This window comes from Pezoporus flaviventris, unplaced genomic scaffold, assembly GCF_033815535.1.
Source record: "Pezoporus flaviventris isolate CSIRO_AGI_PZ_B2104156 unplaced genomic scaffold, CSIRO_AGI_Pfla_v1 ptg000036l, whole genome shotgun sequence".
In the NCBI taxonomy this organism is placed as follows: Eukaryota; Metazoa; Chordata; class Aves; order Psittaciformes; family Psittacidae; genus Pezoporus; species Pezoporus flaviventris.
The window spans coordinates 19,187,216-19,205,036 of NW_026892584.1; the positions used below are offsets into that span (position 1 = coordinate 19,187,216).

At 37.5% G+C, this 17,821-nt stretch overlaps 1 protein-coding gene across 2 annotated transcripts in view; it reads left to right on the forward strand.

The window, feature by feature from the left end:
- DPH6 (diphthamine biosynthesis 6) overlaps positions 1-17,821 on the forward strand; it is a 210,476-nt gene that overhangs the window by 143,357 nt on the left and 49,298 nt on the right. The window contains exon 13 of one of the 2 annotated variants that reach the window (XM_061463435.1): positions 752-994. The exons of the other annotated variant lie outside the window; for it this stretch is intronic. Coding sequence (XP_061319419.1) covers positions 752-994 — 243 coding nt within the window. The remainder of the gene's footprint in view (positions 1-751; positions 995-17,821) is intronic. 2 annotated transcript variants of the gene reach the window in all.

Genomic DNA, 17,821 nt, shown 5'->3' on the forward strand with positions numbered 1-17,821 from the left:
TGCTTACACCCACCTGACTTCCCACTTCTATTCTTAGTTTTCTTTTGATATTGAATTAAATTTACTGCTTCACTGATCAGAAAATGTACAGACTTTCTAGAGAAGTGCAGCGTAAGAAGATGAAAAGTTTTTATATTTACAATAAGATTTTATAATAAGTCTTTGAGATGCCTGAATAGTAAGAATAAATATTTCCTTCGCTGGCTGCTGCTAAAAAAAGTAGTTCTTCAGAGTGTTACCAGGAAGACTTTGGAAAATCAGTCTGAACTAACTGCATTGCAGCTCAACTTAAAACATATATTGATGTTATCATCTGGTCACCCATTTAATTCCATTTTCAAAACGCTTTTAAACTCATTTACTAAAGACATTACAGATAGATGCATATAGTTTCTTATATGTACTGAACCAAAGATAGAGTGCATCATCACTCAGAAAACAAGAACATATTTAACCATGTTGGGGCATCACTGTGATCCAGCACCATAGGTGTCAGTAACATCAGATATTATTGTTTTGAGCCAACACATACATCCATGTATTAACTGCTAGTTTAGTTTATTGCAGTAATGTGTTTCTATTGTACTTAAATCCCTATCAAAAAATATCTTTAGACTGGCATGTTTTCTCCATTTGTGACAAATGATGGCAAACAACAGTACTGGTGAAACCACCTCGAAAAGAGGAAAGTGTTTCCCTTGCCACCTTTACACTCCCAGAATATTATTTTCTTATTTTTATTTTCTTCTAGGTTGGAGATGTTCTCTACTCTGCTGGACAGATTGCTCTAGTACCTTGTACGATGCAACTTGTGAGTGGTGGCATAAGGACTGAGGCCATAGTTTCCCTCCGTCATGTTGAGAGAGTTCTTCAAGCTATGAGCCACAACACTGCGCTCCACCATGTCATCACAGCCAGCTGCTATGTAACTGACAGCAAGCACATTCCTATTGCTCACTCTCTATGGCAGAAGAAATTAGGAGAATATAAAAAGGTAGATGTGATATCCATTTTCTTCTTTCTGGGTTGTCTTCTTTTTTTTCCCCTCTAACTCTTGTAGTATTATCAGAATTTTCTCAGTACATTTCAGAGAGGTTTAAGTAAAGCTGATACAATAATGTTTGATTGAGCTGTTATGTTCTAGCTCATAAGTGGTTGTGCACAACTGAGAAAGGAAATCGCTTAATAGAAAGTTATATTCATCACTAACTTTATGTTAATTCCCCAAAGCAGTATGTTAAAGAACTCTCAAAGAGCAGTCAGTTCCTCCAACAGAAATGTGTTGAACTGTGTTTGAATTAGCTCTGCCCCTGTATTTTTACATAATAAGAGTTGGGCATTTTACTTCAACTTTTTGTGAGTTCTTCTGTTGAGGTTTTTTCCCCACATTTTCTTACAACCAGTATTGTCATGACAACTGAATTTAGCAGTTTATTGCTTATTATTGCTTATTATTCAGTTGAACTTTTAAGACTAGATTGAAGCATGGCTGTATATTGATTGACCCTAGATTATCTCTTAACAGGGTAATAATTTACACAGTGATTTGTAGTGATACCATAATAATTTCTATTATGTATGTACCAGTTTTCTTAAATAGCCATGGAACACTCTGCAAGCACTGAAAGGGTAATGGCCACAACTCTTGTAAATAAAAAATAACTTCCCCATAAATGAGTAAAAAGGAGTAGTAACTGCATAATTGCTGTATAATTTAACATAACTTAATTATTAGGGTTTCTCAGGGAAATACATGGCTTGGAAGCACAATGTAGCATATGTTAATACTGCCACAGAATAAGAAAAAGTGCACCTGAAACTTGCTTTCCATTTGCCTTCACCTTCAGTCTCTGCACTAGGCACTTCTCTTCCTGAGAAAAGATGGATGCTTCACTTAGATGCTTGCACATTCCACCTTGATGTATTAATAAAGGACCATTTTAAATAGTGTTTATTAGTCCTCCAAGACCAATTGTGTTGAATCTGAATTCAATTTATATTTTTAAGTTCAATTCCTTTTTTGCTGTGTGACTGTTCAGTAATACATGCATGACTACAAAGCCTACATGCTTTCTCATTTGTAATTGCCATGATTTGAGGGCAGGTTGGTGGTGTTTGCCAGTTCTTTGAAACTGTTCCTTTTTCCAACATAAAATCTTTTTAGGTCTTAAGTAGTTACAGCCATGCTATATTGAGTCTTTTATTTCTTGCACTTACTGAGATGACAGTACTTTCTAAGGCAGTACTTTCTAAGCTACATGAAAGATACTGAGGAGGTTGCTTGCTGTGGCTCTGTTACTAGTATCTGGCCCTGATCACCTTTTGATTATTCAAGGCATAGCTTAAAAAATGATTGCTACCTTGACATACATCTGTGAAGTTATCTGCCTAACAGTTCTCAGGAATGTTTAAGAAAAACATCCTAGAGGAGCATCAGGCAATCCTAGAGGACAGTCATTGATCTCCACTGTGCTTATTAGATCATATTCATTAATGACAGTATCAGAGCAAAAAAATATTAGCTGAAGTAATGTGTGCTGTAACACAATGTGAAAATGCTTTGGAAAAAAAATATCAGTGGCAATGAGATGTTATTAGCAGCCAGATGTTCCAATTTCTCTATAATTTTGTCAATAGGAGGTTCAGATAGAGGAATTGAATTTTTCCTTAGGCTATACATACTCTTTCGATTAGTAAGGGTTTGTGTACACAGCAAAGCAGCGAAAACTAAACTGAAGGGTATTGTAGGAACTCAGATTTATCTAGACTGAAGGAGCCGAAGAAAGCATTTAAGTTCTGTAGACTGATAAAGCTTCATTGTTACTAAGTAGTGCTTGTTGGAGAAATTAAAATACAGTTAAGGGAAGCAGAGGTTAAAATCAAAATAAAAACCAGGCTGCAGCTGTAGAAATCAAAATCTAGTTGAGGGAAGCAATAGATAAAAAAGTTAAAAACTGAGGCTGCAGAAATAGCATGAAGACAATTATGGACCAAGTAATCAAAGCCAAAGCCTAGGAAACAATAATTGGAATTAACAAATACAAGTGCCAGCCATCAGCAGCTTTCCCCCACCCTATTGTTAAGTTACACACCTTCCACAGTTTCCTTGTGATTCCCAGACATGCTTTGGGACATTTTGACACTTTGAGGTGATACATTTAGGGAGCTTCTCTAACATACCTAGTCAGAAGTAGTAACAATGGTGTGGTAAAACAGTTTCTGCCTAATCCAGTAGTTAGCAGTTAGAGCCTTTTTTTTCTTAAGCAGGAGAAAAAAAATCTTATAGCATTGCTAAAACTTTTTGGAAGAAGAACTGACAGTTTTCCAATTAAGTCTCATCTTGTGTTTTTCTTTACTTCACATCTTTTAATGACAGTGTCATGTAATATGATGATTTTATAAGTGGTTTTGCTAACTCATTCAGCAGAGTAATCAATAGAAAAAATAAGCCAGATGGGTTGTAGTCCATTTGTATTGGGTGGGACAGATGGCATTATTGATAGATGGAAATATTCCAAATAATTATTGTATAATGATGTAACAGTGACTGTGACTGAAAAATTTCATTAATTTACTTTGTGTACACACCCAATTATAAAATCATTATTGACACTGATTTCCATGCAGAACCATCCCTGCGGTACTCTGTTAGGGTATTTCAAGTGGTGGATTCTGTCTGTACAACAGATTCCACTAGCCTAACTGAGATGGGCAAGATCACGATTACTTTTTTTTTCCTTAGCTCTGAATGCCTGCTTTCTGCTTTCTTTTGTTATCCTCACCAATACAAAAAAAAAGAAACATGCTGTACTGTCTCAAGATTTCAGGCATTCCAGCTTGTTTAACTGCTGTGTTTTATTCTTTTTACATCTTGCTAATCCTCAGCAAGATTTGTTATAGCTAGGCCAGTAAAATAAGTCAATTTTCATAGACTGTGTAAGAGATACTGGTTTGGACTGTTGCTATTCAAATGTATATTTCATGGCAAAGTACTATAAATTCCTTTTTTTGTGTTAAGAGCACATAACTTAGAGAAAAACTTGGAGGCCTTTTGCTGCTTGATAATACAGTTCTTGATAAATGTAACTGAATGATAAAAATGAGTTTCAGATCTTATTTTGATTTGATGGCATATACAAAACTCCAAGGCAGATTTTCCAGAACTATCTGAAATGTTTTCTCTGATTTCTTTGTTATAAAGAAATATAATTTCTCTTTCAATAGGGAAATATTTTAGTACATTTAGTACACAATGTGCAGTTGCTGACACAAAGTTTACGGATGACTGCATTTGAAAATGAACCCAAAATAATGGTGAAAGGAGATCTTGAAACCATGAAAACAGGATATTTTGTTAAGAGTAGAAGACAGAGTTGTATAGAAAGATAATATTTAATGTAATTTGATAGATGGACCACTCGGTGGATAAAGAACTGGCTGGATGGCCGCACACAAAGAGTTGTGGTCAACGGCTCAATGTCCAACTGGAGATCAGTAATGAGTGATGTCCCTCAGGGACTGGTGCTGGGACCAGTCTTGTTCAACATCTTTGTCTCTGACATGGACAGTGGGATTGAGTGCGCCCTCAGCAAGTTTGCTGATGACACCAAGCTGTGTGGTTTGATTAATAAGCTGGAGGGAAGGAATGCCATCCAGACACGCTTGTGAAGTGGGCTGATGCCAACCCCATGAATTTCAGCCAAGCCAAGTGCAAGGTCCTACACCTGGGTTGGTACAATCCCAGGCACAGCTACAGGTTGGGCAGAGAAGAGATTCAGAGCAGCCCTGTGGAGAAGGACTTGGGAGTGTTGGTCGATGAGAAAATGAACATGAGCTGGCTTCAGTGTGTGCTCACAGCCCAGAAAGCCCCCGGAAAGGGCTGCATCAAAAGCAGCGTGACCAGCAGGTTGAAGGAGGTGATCCTGCCCCTCTACTCTGCTCTCATGAGACCTCACTTGGAGTATTGTGTGCAGTTCTGGTGTCCTCAACATAAGAAGGACATGGAACTGTTGGAACAAGTCCAGAGGAGGGCCACAAGGATGATCAGGGGACTGAAGCACCTCCTGTATGAAGAGAGGCTGAGAAAGTTGGGGCTTTTCAGCCTGGAGAAGAGAAGGCTGCGTGGAGACCTCATAGCAGCCTTCCAGTATCTGAAGGGGGCCTATAGGGATGCTGGGGAGGGACTCTTCATTAGGGACTGCAGTGATAGGACAAGGGAGAATGGGTTTAAACTTAAACAGGGGAAGTTTAGATTGGATATAAGGAAGAATTTCTTTACTGTAAGGGTGGTGAGGCACTGGAATGGGTTGCCCAGGGAGGTTGTGAATGCTCCATCCCTGGTGGTGTTCTAGGCCAGGTTGGACAGAGCCTTGGGTGACATGGTTTAGTGGGAGGTGTACCTGCCCACAGCAGGGGGTTTGGAACTAGATGGTCTTAAGGTCCTTTCCAGCCCTAACTGTTCTATGATTCTAATTGCAAGAGGCAGTGATTGCTCTAAGGCCATTAGCTTATACCTTTTGCTTTAGCAATTCATTCTATGCATAACATATTTTTCTTCAGATGAAGATATTGTAGATAATTCCACCCTGAGTTATTCTATTAGGCAGCTGCCACTGCATTTTCCATCCTCAATAGTGAAAAATCTAACTGGTGAAGTACTTCCCGTGACATGAAAAAGTATCTCTTTGTTGGCTTTTATAGCACAAAGTGCATTTGGACATCAGCTGCCTGGTCTCTCCCTCCAATAAATTCCTGAGAAAATGTACTACAAACTTTAAATGTTCTCCAGCCCGCTTTCTTCTGACAGAAGCTTTCTTTTTTTATAGTAAGCATTCAGGATAAGTGGCTGTGATCCCGTGACTGTTTCAAATCCAGCAAAGAGCACTACAGTTGACTTTCTGTCAGGAATGCCAGTCAGGTTGTTGACAATGTGTGTCTTAATAGCATGTAATGCGGACGTGATGGAAAAAAGATTCTCAATGTTTTATCTGATATATATTGCGAATGGGTTTCTTGCTTATTTCAGCACTTCGATAACTTGATGCCAACTTAAAGTACCTAAATTTAAACCTTTTGTACCAGATTTGCAAACTATTTAGATGTCAAAAATGTAAAAGAGTTTGGACTAGTTTGTTTTTTTTTTTTAAATACCAAAAAGCAGTCATTTAGGGGCACTGGGCCCATTCTAGGGAGCCCCCACATCATACCTCCTCCAACACCCCTGTAAATACTATTGGTATTACCCTGTGTCTTTCCACTTTGTCTACCAAATAATGCACAGGTCCCAAGTTATAAACAAGTTAAATCCTGAACCAGAAGCTGTCTAGCTACATGCAGTGGTTTTCTGGAGTAATTATTCTGTTTTCATGGGAGTCATTTAGAATGGTGTGATGTATCTATAACACAGCAGTCTGTTGTGTTGTTCAGAAACACCTATAGTATTTGAAGTTTATAGTGTCATGAATTTAAATAAAATTCACGCATGCTCTGATGCTTTCTCCCAATTAGAGCAGAAGTAGCTTATGCTCAGATACTGGCAGTTGAAGGTTTTTCTTGCTGCAAAGGATTGGACAGAGGTTTAAGATCCTCTTTACCTATGGAGAAAATTACATTAAACTTAAAAGGACTATAAACCCCCCAGGTTTCTGTGAGAAGATGTGTACCTTTTCACCATCCTGAACAGGGTATTGTAAGTCCATAATATTCAGGTACACACTTTTTGCATATTTTAATTTATGTTTTGGTGAATATCTATATTTAATGCAATTGGATAGATTTCCAAATAGTACTGAAAATTATGTGTCCTATGGAAAATAGTACAGGTAATACTAATTCAGTTGGTCTCCCTTTTTTGCCAGTTTCTTGAACAGAACAGTTAAAATGTGAGGGGTAGAAGTAAATTAATATTATAAAGATATAAATGATAAATTAGAATCCTGCTACATTTACGTAGCAGTAAAACCTCACATAAGTTAATTAATTTAACTGGTAATATTACCAGAAGAATGCTATATATATTTTACAAACATTGCCACCAGGCAGTACCCGTGTCTGTCAAAAATTCAGTAAAAAAGTACCTGTGTCTGTTTCCATTTTTTGGTCTCATCAGGTTTATAGCATTTATTTTGCTACTAGATGCTATTTTGAACATTCCACAGTTTGATATATTAAACCAGGCTTCTTTTATGGCCTATGTTAAAAGCATGCAGTGCATTGAAATAGCACAGGGGTAGTGGGTCTTTCATCTTGTGTAGAGTGTATTTCATTTCCCCTGTGTTCAGATTAAACAAAGCTTTTGTATTCGTTTGAAGCAACTGTAATGAGAATCTTTAACATAGGTCAAATGCAGATAGTGGAACTCCAGAGGTCCTTGAAAATAGTCTGCCTTTTGACACTTGGCCATGATGGGAGGTGAAAGGTTTGCCACTTTGATTTTTTCTTTTCAAGGAAGATTATGACATTTGATTTGTAACAGTGGAGCCTTAATGAATTTTACAAAGGAATAAAGTCAACAAAAAGAACAATGAAGCCATCTACGGGATTTTAACTGAAGGCATTATTAGAAATTGAATATGTATGTATACATGAAAAATCATATGATTGCATAATGTAGATCGCATACAAGAATTTAACTTGTTGAAAGTAAACATAAAATATGAACAATAGAAACTGAGAAAAGAGAGCAGTTCTTGTGCGAATGTTTTTGTAGATACAGATACAGTCAAATCTTCAGCTGGTATAAGTCAGCAAAACTGATTTGCACTAGCTTATTTGCCATTTGCAGGTAATATATACATGCATTTGAATGTTGTTTTCCAGTTAGACACAATGAAGAAAAGCATGTCAAGTTATTCAGGGTGGTAAACAACCTAATTCATCCAGGCTGACTGATTTTCCCCTGCAGCAGTTCCCTTATAAGTGTTTTTTTGAGTGATTCTTCATCTCCTTTGCTGAAAATATTTCTGTTTTGAAACTGTCACTTCTCTGCTAAGCAAGAGGGCATATACGCATCCACAGTTTGCTTAGGACAGAATCTCTGGTCAAAAGTCTCATGTGTGATGACTGTGAAAGCCATTAACAGGATTTGAACCCTGGGGTGAGTACCTGCTTTTAGTGCCTCTTCATGGAGGGGAGAATGCCATTTTGTTTGAAAAGTGCTAGAAGTCCTACTTTCATTCAGGAAACTTCCATATTAAAATGTAGGCCTAATTACTTTAAATCCCCACAATGAAGGAAGGAATTTCAGGAAAATCTTCGGCTTCAAAGCCTTTTTGTTCTCCTTTGGGTAAGTTAATACTGCAGATCAGGACTGAAAGAAGACCTAGATTACCACTCCAACCTAGATAGATGGCTTTATTAACAACTGATCCTTCCTAAAACTGTTGCGGGCTAATCTCTTTTAGGCACTGTAAACGTTCCTTCCAAGTCAGTGCCTCCAACAAGTAGTTTGATTATTAAGTACTAAGTAGCTATTGTAGATCTTGGTCTTTTACAGGGAGGGTATTTTAACCTGTTTCCTCAGAATGTGCTCAGTAAAAATCATAAAACTCCAATCTCAGAAATGAGTCAAACTTCTGCACTGAAATTCTCCCCCTAAGCCTGTGGGCAGTACCCTCTTTTGTCATGGTTATGCAGGAAGGAAACTCAGCTACTGAATAGGCCTGGTGTTAACTTTCTTCATCGCGCTGTTTACGGTGCTGTTTCGGATTTGTGGCTAGAACAGTGTTGCTAACAGGCTAATGTTACACAGTTTCGAGGCTTTCTCTTTTTCCCACTCAGTACCCCCAGCAGGCAGACTGGGGATGGGCAAGAGGCAGCCAAATGGGTATCCCATACCATATAACATCATGTGCAGCAATAAGATTTTATTCACTATATGGGTGGTGAGACGCTGCAACATGTTGTCCAGAGAAGCTGTGGCTGCCCCATCCCTGGCAGTGTTCAAGGCCAAGTTGGACGGGGCTTTGGCCAACCTGCTCTAGTGGAAGGGTGTCTCTGCCCATGGCAGGAGGGTCAGAACTAGATGATCTTTAAGATCCCTTCCAAACCAAGGCACACTGTGATTCTATGAAAAACTGGGGAGTTTCATCTTCCTAGGTGGCTATTCCCCAGAGGCTGGCTGTGTATTGTTCTGCTGGTCAGAAGTGGTGAATGATTGCCTTTGCATCATTGGTTTTATTCTCTTCACTTACTAAACTATCTTTGTCTTGACCCAAGAGTTCTCTCATTTTTACTTTTCCTGTTGTCTCTTCTGTCCTGCTGTGGTTGGGGAGTGAGTGAGCGGACATGTGGGTACTTAGCTTTTGGCTGGGGTCAACATCAACACCACTGATAGATTTTGCAAATTACCACTGAAGGGAAATTCCACAATTAAATAGGAAAATTCATACCTGTTCTTCTCCCTCAAGCTCCAGTCAAGATTAGAGGTGAAAATAACACTTTTACCTTTTGAAATGGTGCAAGAATGTTACCTCTACTTAGATACAGTTACAATCTTCCACCACCAAAAACTTGACACAAAAAAGAAAAACAAAACTCAGGCAAATATCTGCTTTCTTCCAGTGGAATTACTTCTTCACTAGTGTATATAGTACAATCCATGGGATCCTACTAGATTTCAGTACTTGATTAACCTCATCTCTTATTCTATGTACTGGTCATGTTAACAATTTCATTTCCTCTTCCTCCTCTTCTCTGAAGGATATCACATGTGGGCTTCAAAATTCGCAATAGGTTTTCAATTTCCTCACTCATAAAAATTAAAGTAAACCAAAAATTCTTTATCCTTTCCTGTACACCACTTTCAAAAAGTATGCAAGACAGCTTGAAACTGAGTGAGCATTATTTTGAAACCCCTTTAAGTTTTTTACATAACGAAACTGAGCAGTGCTAACTGGTCAGTACCCAGTAACATGCATGCCAGCTCTGCACTGAATAATCACTTTCAGCTTCCTCTCTGTACCTGTTCCGCTTCATGGATGAAAAATAAAAATGCTTCCAGCTGATGTGATACATGTGTATAGTTCTCATCAATCCTGTAGTTGTAACACAGCGAACACAGCTTGTAACACTTGAAATCTAACTTTGATTTTCTTTTGGACATTATTCAGTGTTAATATTATGCAGGTCTTTATGTATTTCACAGGCCCGTTTGTGAAAACAAACATCTTGGCCATCTCCTGTAGTTGACAAAGTAGTTACTTCTGCATCTATCTCAATGAGGAAGTGGAAAAAAAAAAGAGGAAAATGTAACTGTTAACTGATGAAAATACTAATTGCCAATCATTTCTAATCAAGTCAGTAATTCTGGTTAAGTTTTGTCATAATTTGTCAAATTAATGTTTGTGTGGAGTTGTAGGTATCTGCTTAGTAATGCACAGTCTTTGTGCGTGTTCTGCAGAACTAGATGGAGGAGATGTATAGGTATACAGATATTTTTCTTTCCCTTCCTCCTCATACCCACATTTATGCATACAGGTAAATATACATTGCATACATATCCTTGAATACATACTTGTATTCTTTTGTTACTATAACAACTTTTAACAAGTACGTGTATTAATACATTTCACTTAAAGGCCATTTATTGAAAACATTCCATTCCAATCTTCTGTATATGGACTCACCTGCGTTCAGAAACATAAGAGCTAAGATCCTGTTATATGTTTTAGTACTATCTGAGAGACGTATCAGGTCTGCTTTCCGTATGTTTCATTCTGAGTGCTAATAACAGTTACACATTTAACTCAAACTTGAATTATAATTCAAGGTTATTGTGAACTTCCTCTTGTGAGTGGCTGTAGTGGTTCTGGCTGGGATAGAGTTAATTTTCTTCATAGCAGCCCTTGTAGTGCTGTGTTCTGGATTTGTGACTAACACCCTGTTGATAGCAGACCACTGTTGGCTGTTGCTAAACAGTGCCTGCACAGCATCAAGCCTTTCTCTTTTTCCAAACTTGCCCACACCAAGCAAGCAGGCTGAGGCTCAGCAAGAATCTGTGATGAGACACATCTTGAGACAGCTGATGTGAATGGACCAAAGAGATCTTATATACCATATAAACTCATGCTTGACAATAAGAACTGGAGCAGGGGTGAATTTTTTACAAAGTAGCCATTCTTCTGAGACTGCTGGTGGGACGTGGTGAGTGAGTACCGTCTGGGTTTTTTTCCTCTTTCTTTCTGTTATTAAACTGTCTTTATCTCCACTTGTGTTTTTTTCTCAGTTTCACCCTCCCAGGTCTCTCCCCATCCCACTGCAGGTAACATGATCAAGGGACTCAGCAGGGGCTTACCTGTCAGCCAGGCAACCCACCAGAGCGGGCTCTAAGAAATTGCATCACTTCGGTTTGACTGCTGTAACACTGAACTGATGAAAAGCCTGTCCTGCAAAATCCAAGTTCTGAACTGTATCTAGGACATTATGACTGGTATAAATGGCGTGACTTAAGATAAAGGGCATGTGCAGTCCTAATAGTCCTGCTATATTCCTGAGATATATATATTCCTGATCTATATAACTGATATTGCTTTGCAGTCATACCATATTAAGCAATGAAAGTAACTGCTGAAAACAAACATTCACCCCCAAAATACTCCTGTACATAAAATGAAGGAATTTAAATGTTTGTATTTTTCACTAAAAAGCTTTGTTTACTAAGAAGTAATAATTTTTTTTTTAATTGCACATCTATGCATCATATGACTAACAAAGGCAGGTGTCTCAGTGGGGCAGAGCCTGGCAGTTAATAGACGTTTAATAGTACCACCAGAATTTTTAGACTGTTTTACTTCTGCCTCCAGCAGCTTCACAATTTTCTTCATTGCATACTGCAAAATTTAACTCCAGGTTTAACAACAGCAGCTAACATTGCTGTATGTGTATGGGTGAGCAGGTGGTCATAGTTAGGATATGTGAGGTAAAAGCTGACATTTGGTTTGAAAATCAGTTCCAGAGCTGAAGGTCAAAGTTCAGAAGGACATAGACTTTCAAAGAAAACATCTTTGCATTCAGTATCCAAAACTTAAATTCTAAATTGTAAAATTGGTTATCCTTAATGCCTACATAGTAGATTTTGACCATTAACTTTTCTCGTTTTCTGTCCCATTTGGGTACACACTCTCAAATCGTTTTCAAGTGGAATCTTTCCATCTTGAACATCCTTGATTTAGTTCAACTCTCTTTCCTAAGTGCTTATTTTTGACACTATATATGAAGAATAAAACCCTCAGAGTGACAGTCTATGATCATGTTTCATGTGTCAGACTTCATTTGCTTTCAGTTTATATTGCTGTCAATTTACGACTTTGTTCCTTAAATAGTTATCTTTTTTCCACATTGTAACAGATATATTGAATGATATATGTTTGAGAGGTATTTCAAGGAATCATAACTTCAGTCATTAACTGGTTATCTCTTGGCTCAGGAGCCTTTAGGTTGTTTGAACGGAAGTTAATATTTTTAAAGCAAATAAAACAGCTTTTCAATATGTGATTATTTTCTTGTCAATTTTACATTTCAGTGCCCTTTTAAGCTTCTAGCATACAGTGCTTGAATTTACATTTAGCTCTGCAGGAAGTGCTTTAAATATTATTATTACTATGAAGGAAGAAATCAAAAATCCAAGTGATTTTTTAGTACAATAGTGAGGTATAGGAAGGTGCAATTGCAGTAACAGCAGCCTGCATTATTGTATAGAACTATCTCACAGCTTGACAGAAAGTCCCTGCTGGGGAGGAAATGTAGGGGAACTGTCAGAATTATGCTACATCTGCTCCCTACTGCTAATAAGCTTTAACCTGTTTCATTTTTATTATGCTTACTGTTTAGATATTTTGCTTCCTAAATTATATCTGTAACTATGAGGACACATAAAAGGGAGCACAACAGGTAGGGCTGTTTAAAGATTTAAAACTATCAGCAAGGGATATTAAAGGCCATAATGAGTAAGATGGTTGCCTTCTCAGTGTGAGGTTTTAGAGCTCAGGCACTGCAGCACTGGTAGAAAGACTGAGTGTAAGTAGTGGGTAAAACAGATTTCATAGCTTGAGTAGCTTGTACAGCCAGAAGGCACCATTAGATCATTTAGTCTGACCTGTATATCACAGACCATTACATTTCACCCAGAAACTCCTATTTTGAACCCTGTGAGTATACTCGACTAAAATATATCAGATGCTAAGAGTTTAAAATACTTTATGCCACAGGATGAGAACCAAGAGGCTGAGCTTCCCATGCACTAGGAAGGGTGTTTTATCAGGTTGGTAAATGCAGATGGTAGCATGACTACTTCTGCAGAATATACCAAGCAAAAGGCTTGTATGCCCTTAACATAAGTAAAAATCCTTTCCTGACCCCCTTTGACTTAGGGGGAAAAAAAAAATACAGATCTTCACATTATGTCAGAGCGCTTGCTTACTGAAACACTGTGGTGAAGCCAGAAACAGTACCTTCAGAAAAAAACAAAAACAAACAAACAAAAAAACCAAACAAACAAAAAGCCCCCACAACCACAATAAACAAAATTTAAATTTAATCTGGCTCATTATGTATCAGTGGGAGTAATTAAGGGCTTGGTAAGAGCAAAAATCTCCTTCAAGAGGTCATGTCCATTTTTAAAACTAATACTTACTGTCTAATAGTGAATTTCAAGCATTATGCCTCTGACAGCCATGCTGGCAGTCCTATGCGTCTCAGATTCCCAGTCCAGGCACATCCATTGCAGTCCTTTGAACATACTTTCCTCTGAATAATCAGTGCTATAGCTGAGTTTTATAACCATCTAAAATTGTGGGAAAGTTGTATATTTTGCGTTTGATATCATCATGATTCCCTAACTGATTACCCAATATTTAAAAATCTTTCTTTTGCTTTGATGGTGGCATAATTGTCACATACAATTATGAAATGTATTTTGAAAAGAGATGAAATTCAGTGGGTAGTTGAAACCTCTTTAAGTCTATGGGGCTATTGAGACTGTGCTTTTAGATAACAGGATAGAAAAAGACTGTGATACTTAACCTGGGAAAGCAAAAACTGAAGTCTCAGCCTTTCAATAGGAGATTCTTCTCCATGACAGGGCATGCAAAAATCTGTCTCTTCAGGAGCCAGTTTGCATTTTCTATTTTTCTTTCAATTTATTCTCACAAGGAATCATTTAAGATTACATTTCAAGCAGACTTCCGGGTTCATAAGTCCAAAAAGAACAGGTAATGCTTTCAATTGTTTATTTGTTCTAGAGACTCCTTCAAAGCTGACTGTGTCTTCATGGAAATGTTATACTGATTGCTCTTATTTTGATCATGTCACAGAGCCTCTCAGTTTCTGAAATTAAATGATGAAGACACAGTGATCCAACAACAAAAAAGAGAAACAAAGTTAACAAGAAAATGTTATCCTTATGTACTAAATATAACCAAAAGAGAGCTTGTAAGGTTATGTCTTCAATTTCAAACTGAGCCCTTTTGTCAATCACACAGAAGTGAGGAAAATTTAGACCACTTCTTTTCTCTGTTGATGATCATGGTAAAAGACAGAATAACAAGTTGCTAAGTTATTCTGTTTGAGTCATATAAGCTGTAGATCATACAGTTATTGATCTGATTTCTTATGAAGTCTATTTTAATGAGTTTCTGTATTTGCTTATTTTTTTATATAATGCTTACACATACTTATAGTAGTACTTTTCGGAGATCATTTTTTTCATGAAAGTTTTGGTTCTGCAAATACTTAAGCATATCCTTTATGCACCAAAAATTCTGTCTCAACTTATAGAATCATTATATAGATTTATTGTGGGATTTGGGCCCTAAGAGTGATGTTAGTTAAATTTTACGGTACTTTGTTCTGACATACTTGGTTGAACACCATAAAATTTTAGCCCATCACCTTAACAAATCCTAGTAATAGCCAGCAATATATTGTATGGATTGCAGCTTTCCTATGCTCTCACTAATTTAACTTCGAGGTGTGCTCATTTTATTCACCTGCAGAATGCCTGTGTGGAAAAACTTAAGTTGTTGTGTTTGGCATGATAAATGCTGATCATTTCATGATCATGATCATAATTGCTAATTTTTCACAATTACTGTGAAGACTTAATTTGGATTTTTTTTTTTTCCCCAATGCCATCATGTGGAAGAGTATGGTATTAAGATCATCGTATTAAGAGATAACATTAATTTGAAATCCATTCAAAACCAAAAAAAAAGTTCAAAATTATCCTTAGAAATAGTCCTGCCTCTAAATTTCTGTAGCCACATTTATTCCCCTTTATCTACTTTCCCTTTTTCAAGTTTCAGTTTTTTAAAGATACATAGAGACTGCACAAGAAAAGAAATTATTTTGCAAAATGTGCTATCAGATGCTGACACACAAAAAAATAAAGAACAGCCTTGTTTTCTCTAAAGTTTCCCTGGTTCAGTAACACCGAGTAAGTACAGGCTCAGTTTTCTATTTGACACTGTAATAAAAGAATTTCTACATGATACAGTGATAACTGAACTACCATCAACTTTGTCCAGCATGTTGAGGAGTAAAGGATAAAATTTCTGAGGTACTTGGGTTTTTTTATAATAACAGTGTCTATTCCATGATAAATATTTAGGTTTATAATACCTCATTTTTAGCCTGCCAGTCTTGTGTTAATGTATTTTTGGCATTCAGCAAACAATCTGTTTTATTTCAGGAAGGAATACTAAATGTCAGACTTTCTTATTTTTATAAGCTTTGTAAAAAGAATATTCTTAACAATTTTACTGTTATACAACACTGGTATTCATTCTTTGAATTCAGGCATGTTATACTAGGAATGCATGTGGCCTATTTATTAGACAAACTAGGATGCTGAAAAGGATTGCTTCTATCCTACTTTCTTCAGGAAGTGACATTTTTATTCTTATGTGGTTTTCCTAGTGGAATCCTTACTTTTTAAAGTCATAAACCTATTGTGAGAGACTCTAGCAATGCTTAAACTGGATCTCAGGAGTTTGATGCACTCTGTTTAATGCAGGCAGTATAAAAGAAATTTTATATGTATTATTTAAAGGCACATTAATCTTGCCGCTATAATGGTGTAATAATGCATACCATATAAGGTCTTCATAAACTCAGCTTCTAAAAGTAACATCACAGTATCTTTCTTTTTGTTCTCTAAATCAGTTCTTTGTAGAGATAGCAATTATGCATTCATCTCTCTCTCTTATAGCCTGATTCCATATTCAGCTCTGAGGTAGGTAGACCTTAGTCCTTACTCACACAATAAAAAAGAGTATTTCTCATATTTCTCATTTGGAGCAAATGGAGAATGGTCAAAATAAACAAATGTGTATAATAAAAGTTAATAGCTGAAATGTGTACCTTTTTCAGTTAAATTAAGTAAAACAGTTAAATGCTTGTGCAATGGATTGAGAATAGGTTTCTCCTATACTTATTATTCCTGTGTTTTCATTGGAATTTTAATAGGTCTGCCTTTTTATTTTTATTTTTTTTTTCAAGTGAATCTCTTTACTAAGAACTAAGACATACAAAATGCAAGGAGTTGGTAATACTATGAACCAGTGTGGTAACTCCTTGTATCTGAGCAAAGCTCAGAAAAGCATTATGCACACAGCAGTTTGGATTTTACTTTAATGTAGAGATACAAGTTAATTAGAAGTTTAAAAACCAATTGACTACCTCTGTTGTTAACCTTCCTTCTTGTGACATGAAAGGGATTGTATTTCTGCATTAAGCATGTTCATAAAAGTGTTAGCTAAGGAAAGTTTCTTCCAAGCTACCTTTTCAGCTTCCTCCTATGCATGAATATAAAGTAGAAGAAGAGTTCCCGTTCTTGTTTCTTGTTACTAGATATCTTACACAATTGAATTTGATAACTGTAGTACTGTGGCCTTCACCCAACTTTTCACCCAAGCCCTTCAACCCCTTTTATTTCCATCCAATCATCCTTACACTTTTGCAGGTTTGAGTTGAGCATCCATTGCAGAACCTCGTTACAGGGTTAAAATACTGAAGGCTATCTGAGTGGCTGCAGTGTAATAGGGCTCAAGATCCTCTTTCCTGTTGCAGCTGCCTCAAGCAAACCCCCTGTTTGCCACTGTCTGGGACTGTTGTGTTTTGGTTTCCTGTGCTGGCCTGTGCTGTCTCAGTCTGTATTAGCAGGGACTGAAGATGTATGTGCCCCCCATAAAAGTAGGATTCCAGTTCTCTCTGTGATTCTGGAAGATTGTGAGTGGTTGAAAAGCTGCTTGGAAGAAAAGGACCTGGGGTTGCTGATTGACGGCCACTGAACATGAGCCAGCTTGTGCCCAGGCAGCCAAGAAGGCCAACATCATCCTGGCCTGTATCAGCAATAGCTTAGCCAGCAGGACTAGGGATGTGACCATCCCCCTGTACTCAGCACTGGTGAAACCAGACCTTGAATCCTGTGTTCAGTTCTGGGCCCTGCACTACAAGAGAGATATTGAGGTGCTGGAGCGGGTCCAGAGAAGGGCAATGAAGCTGGTGAAGGATCTGGAGCACAAGTCCTATGAGGAGTGGCTGAGAGACCTGGGGTTGTTTAGTCTGGAGAAGAGAAGGCTCAATGGGGACCTTATTACTCTACCTGAAAGGAGGTTGTAGTGAGGTGGATTTGGTCTCTTCTCCCAAGTAACAAGCAATAGGATAAGAAATAATGGCCTCAAGCTGTGACAGGGAAGATTTAGATTGGATATTAGGAAAAATTTTGTCACAGAGAGGGTGATCAGGCATTGTAACAGGCTGCCCAGTGAAGTGCTGGAATCACTGTCCCTGGAAGTGTTCAAAAACCATGTAGATGAGGCCCTTA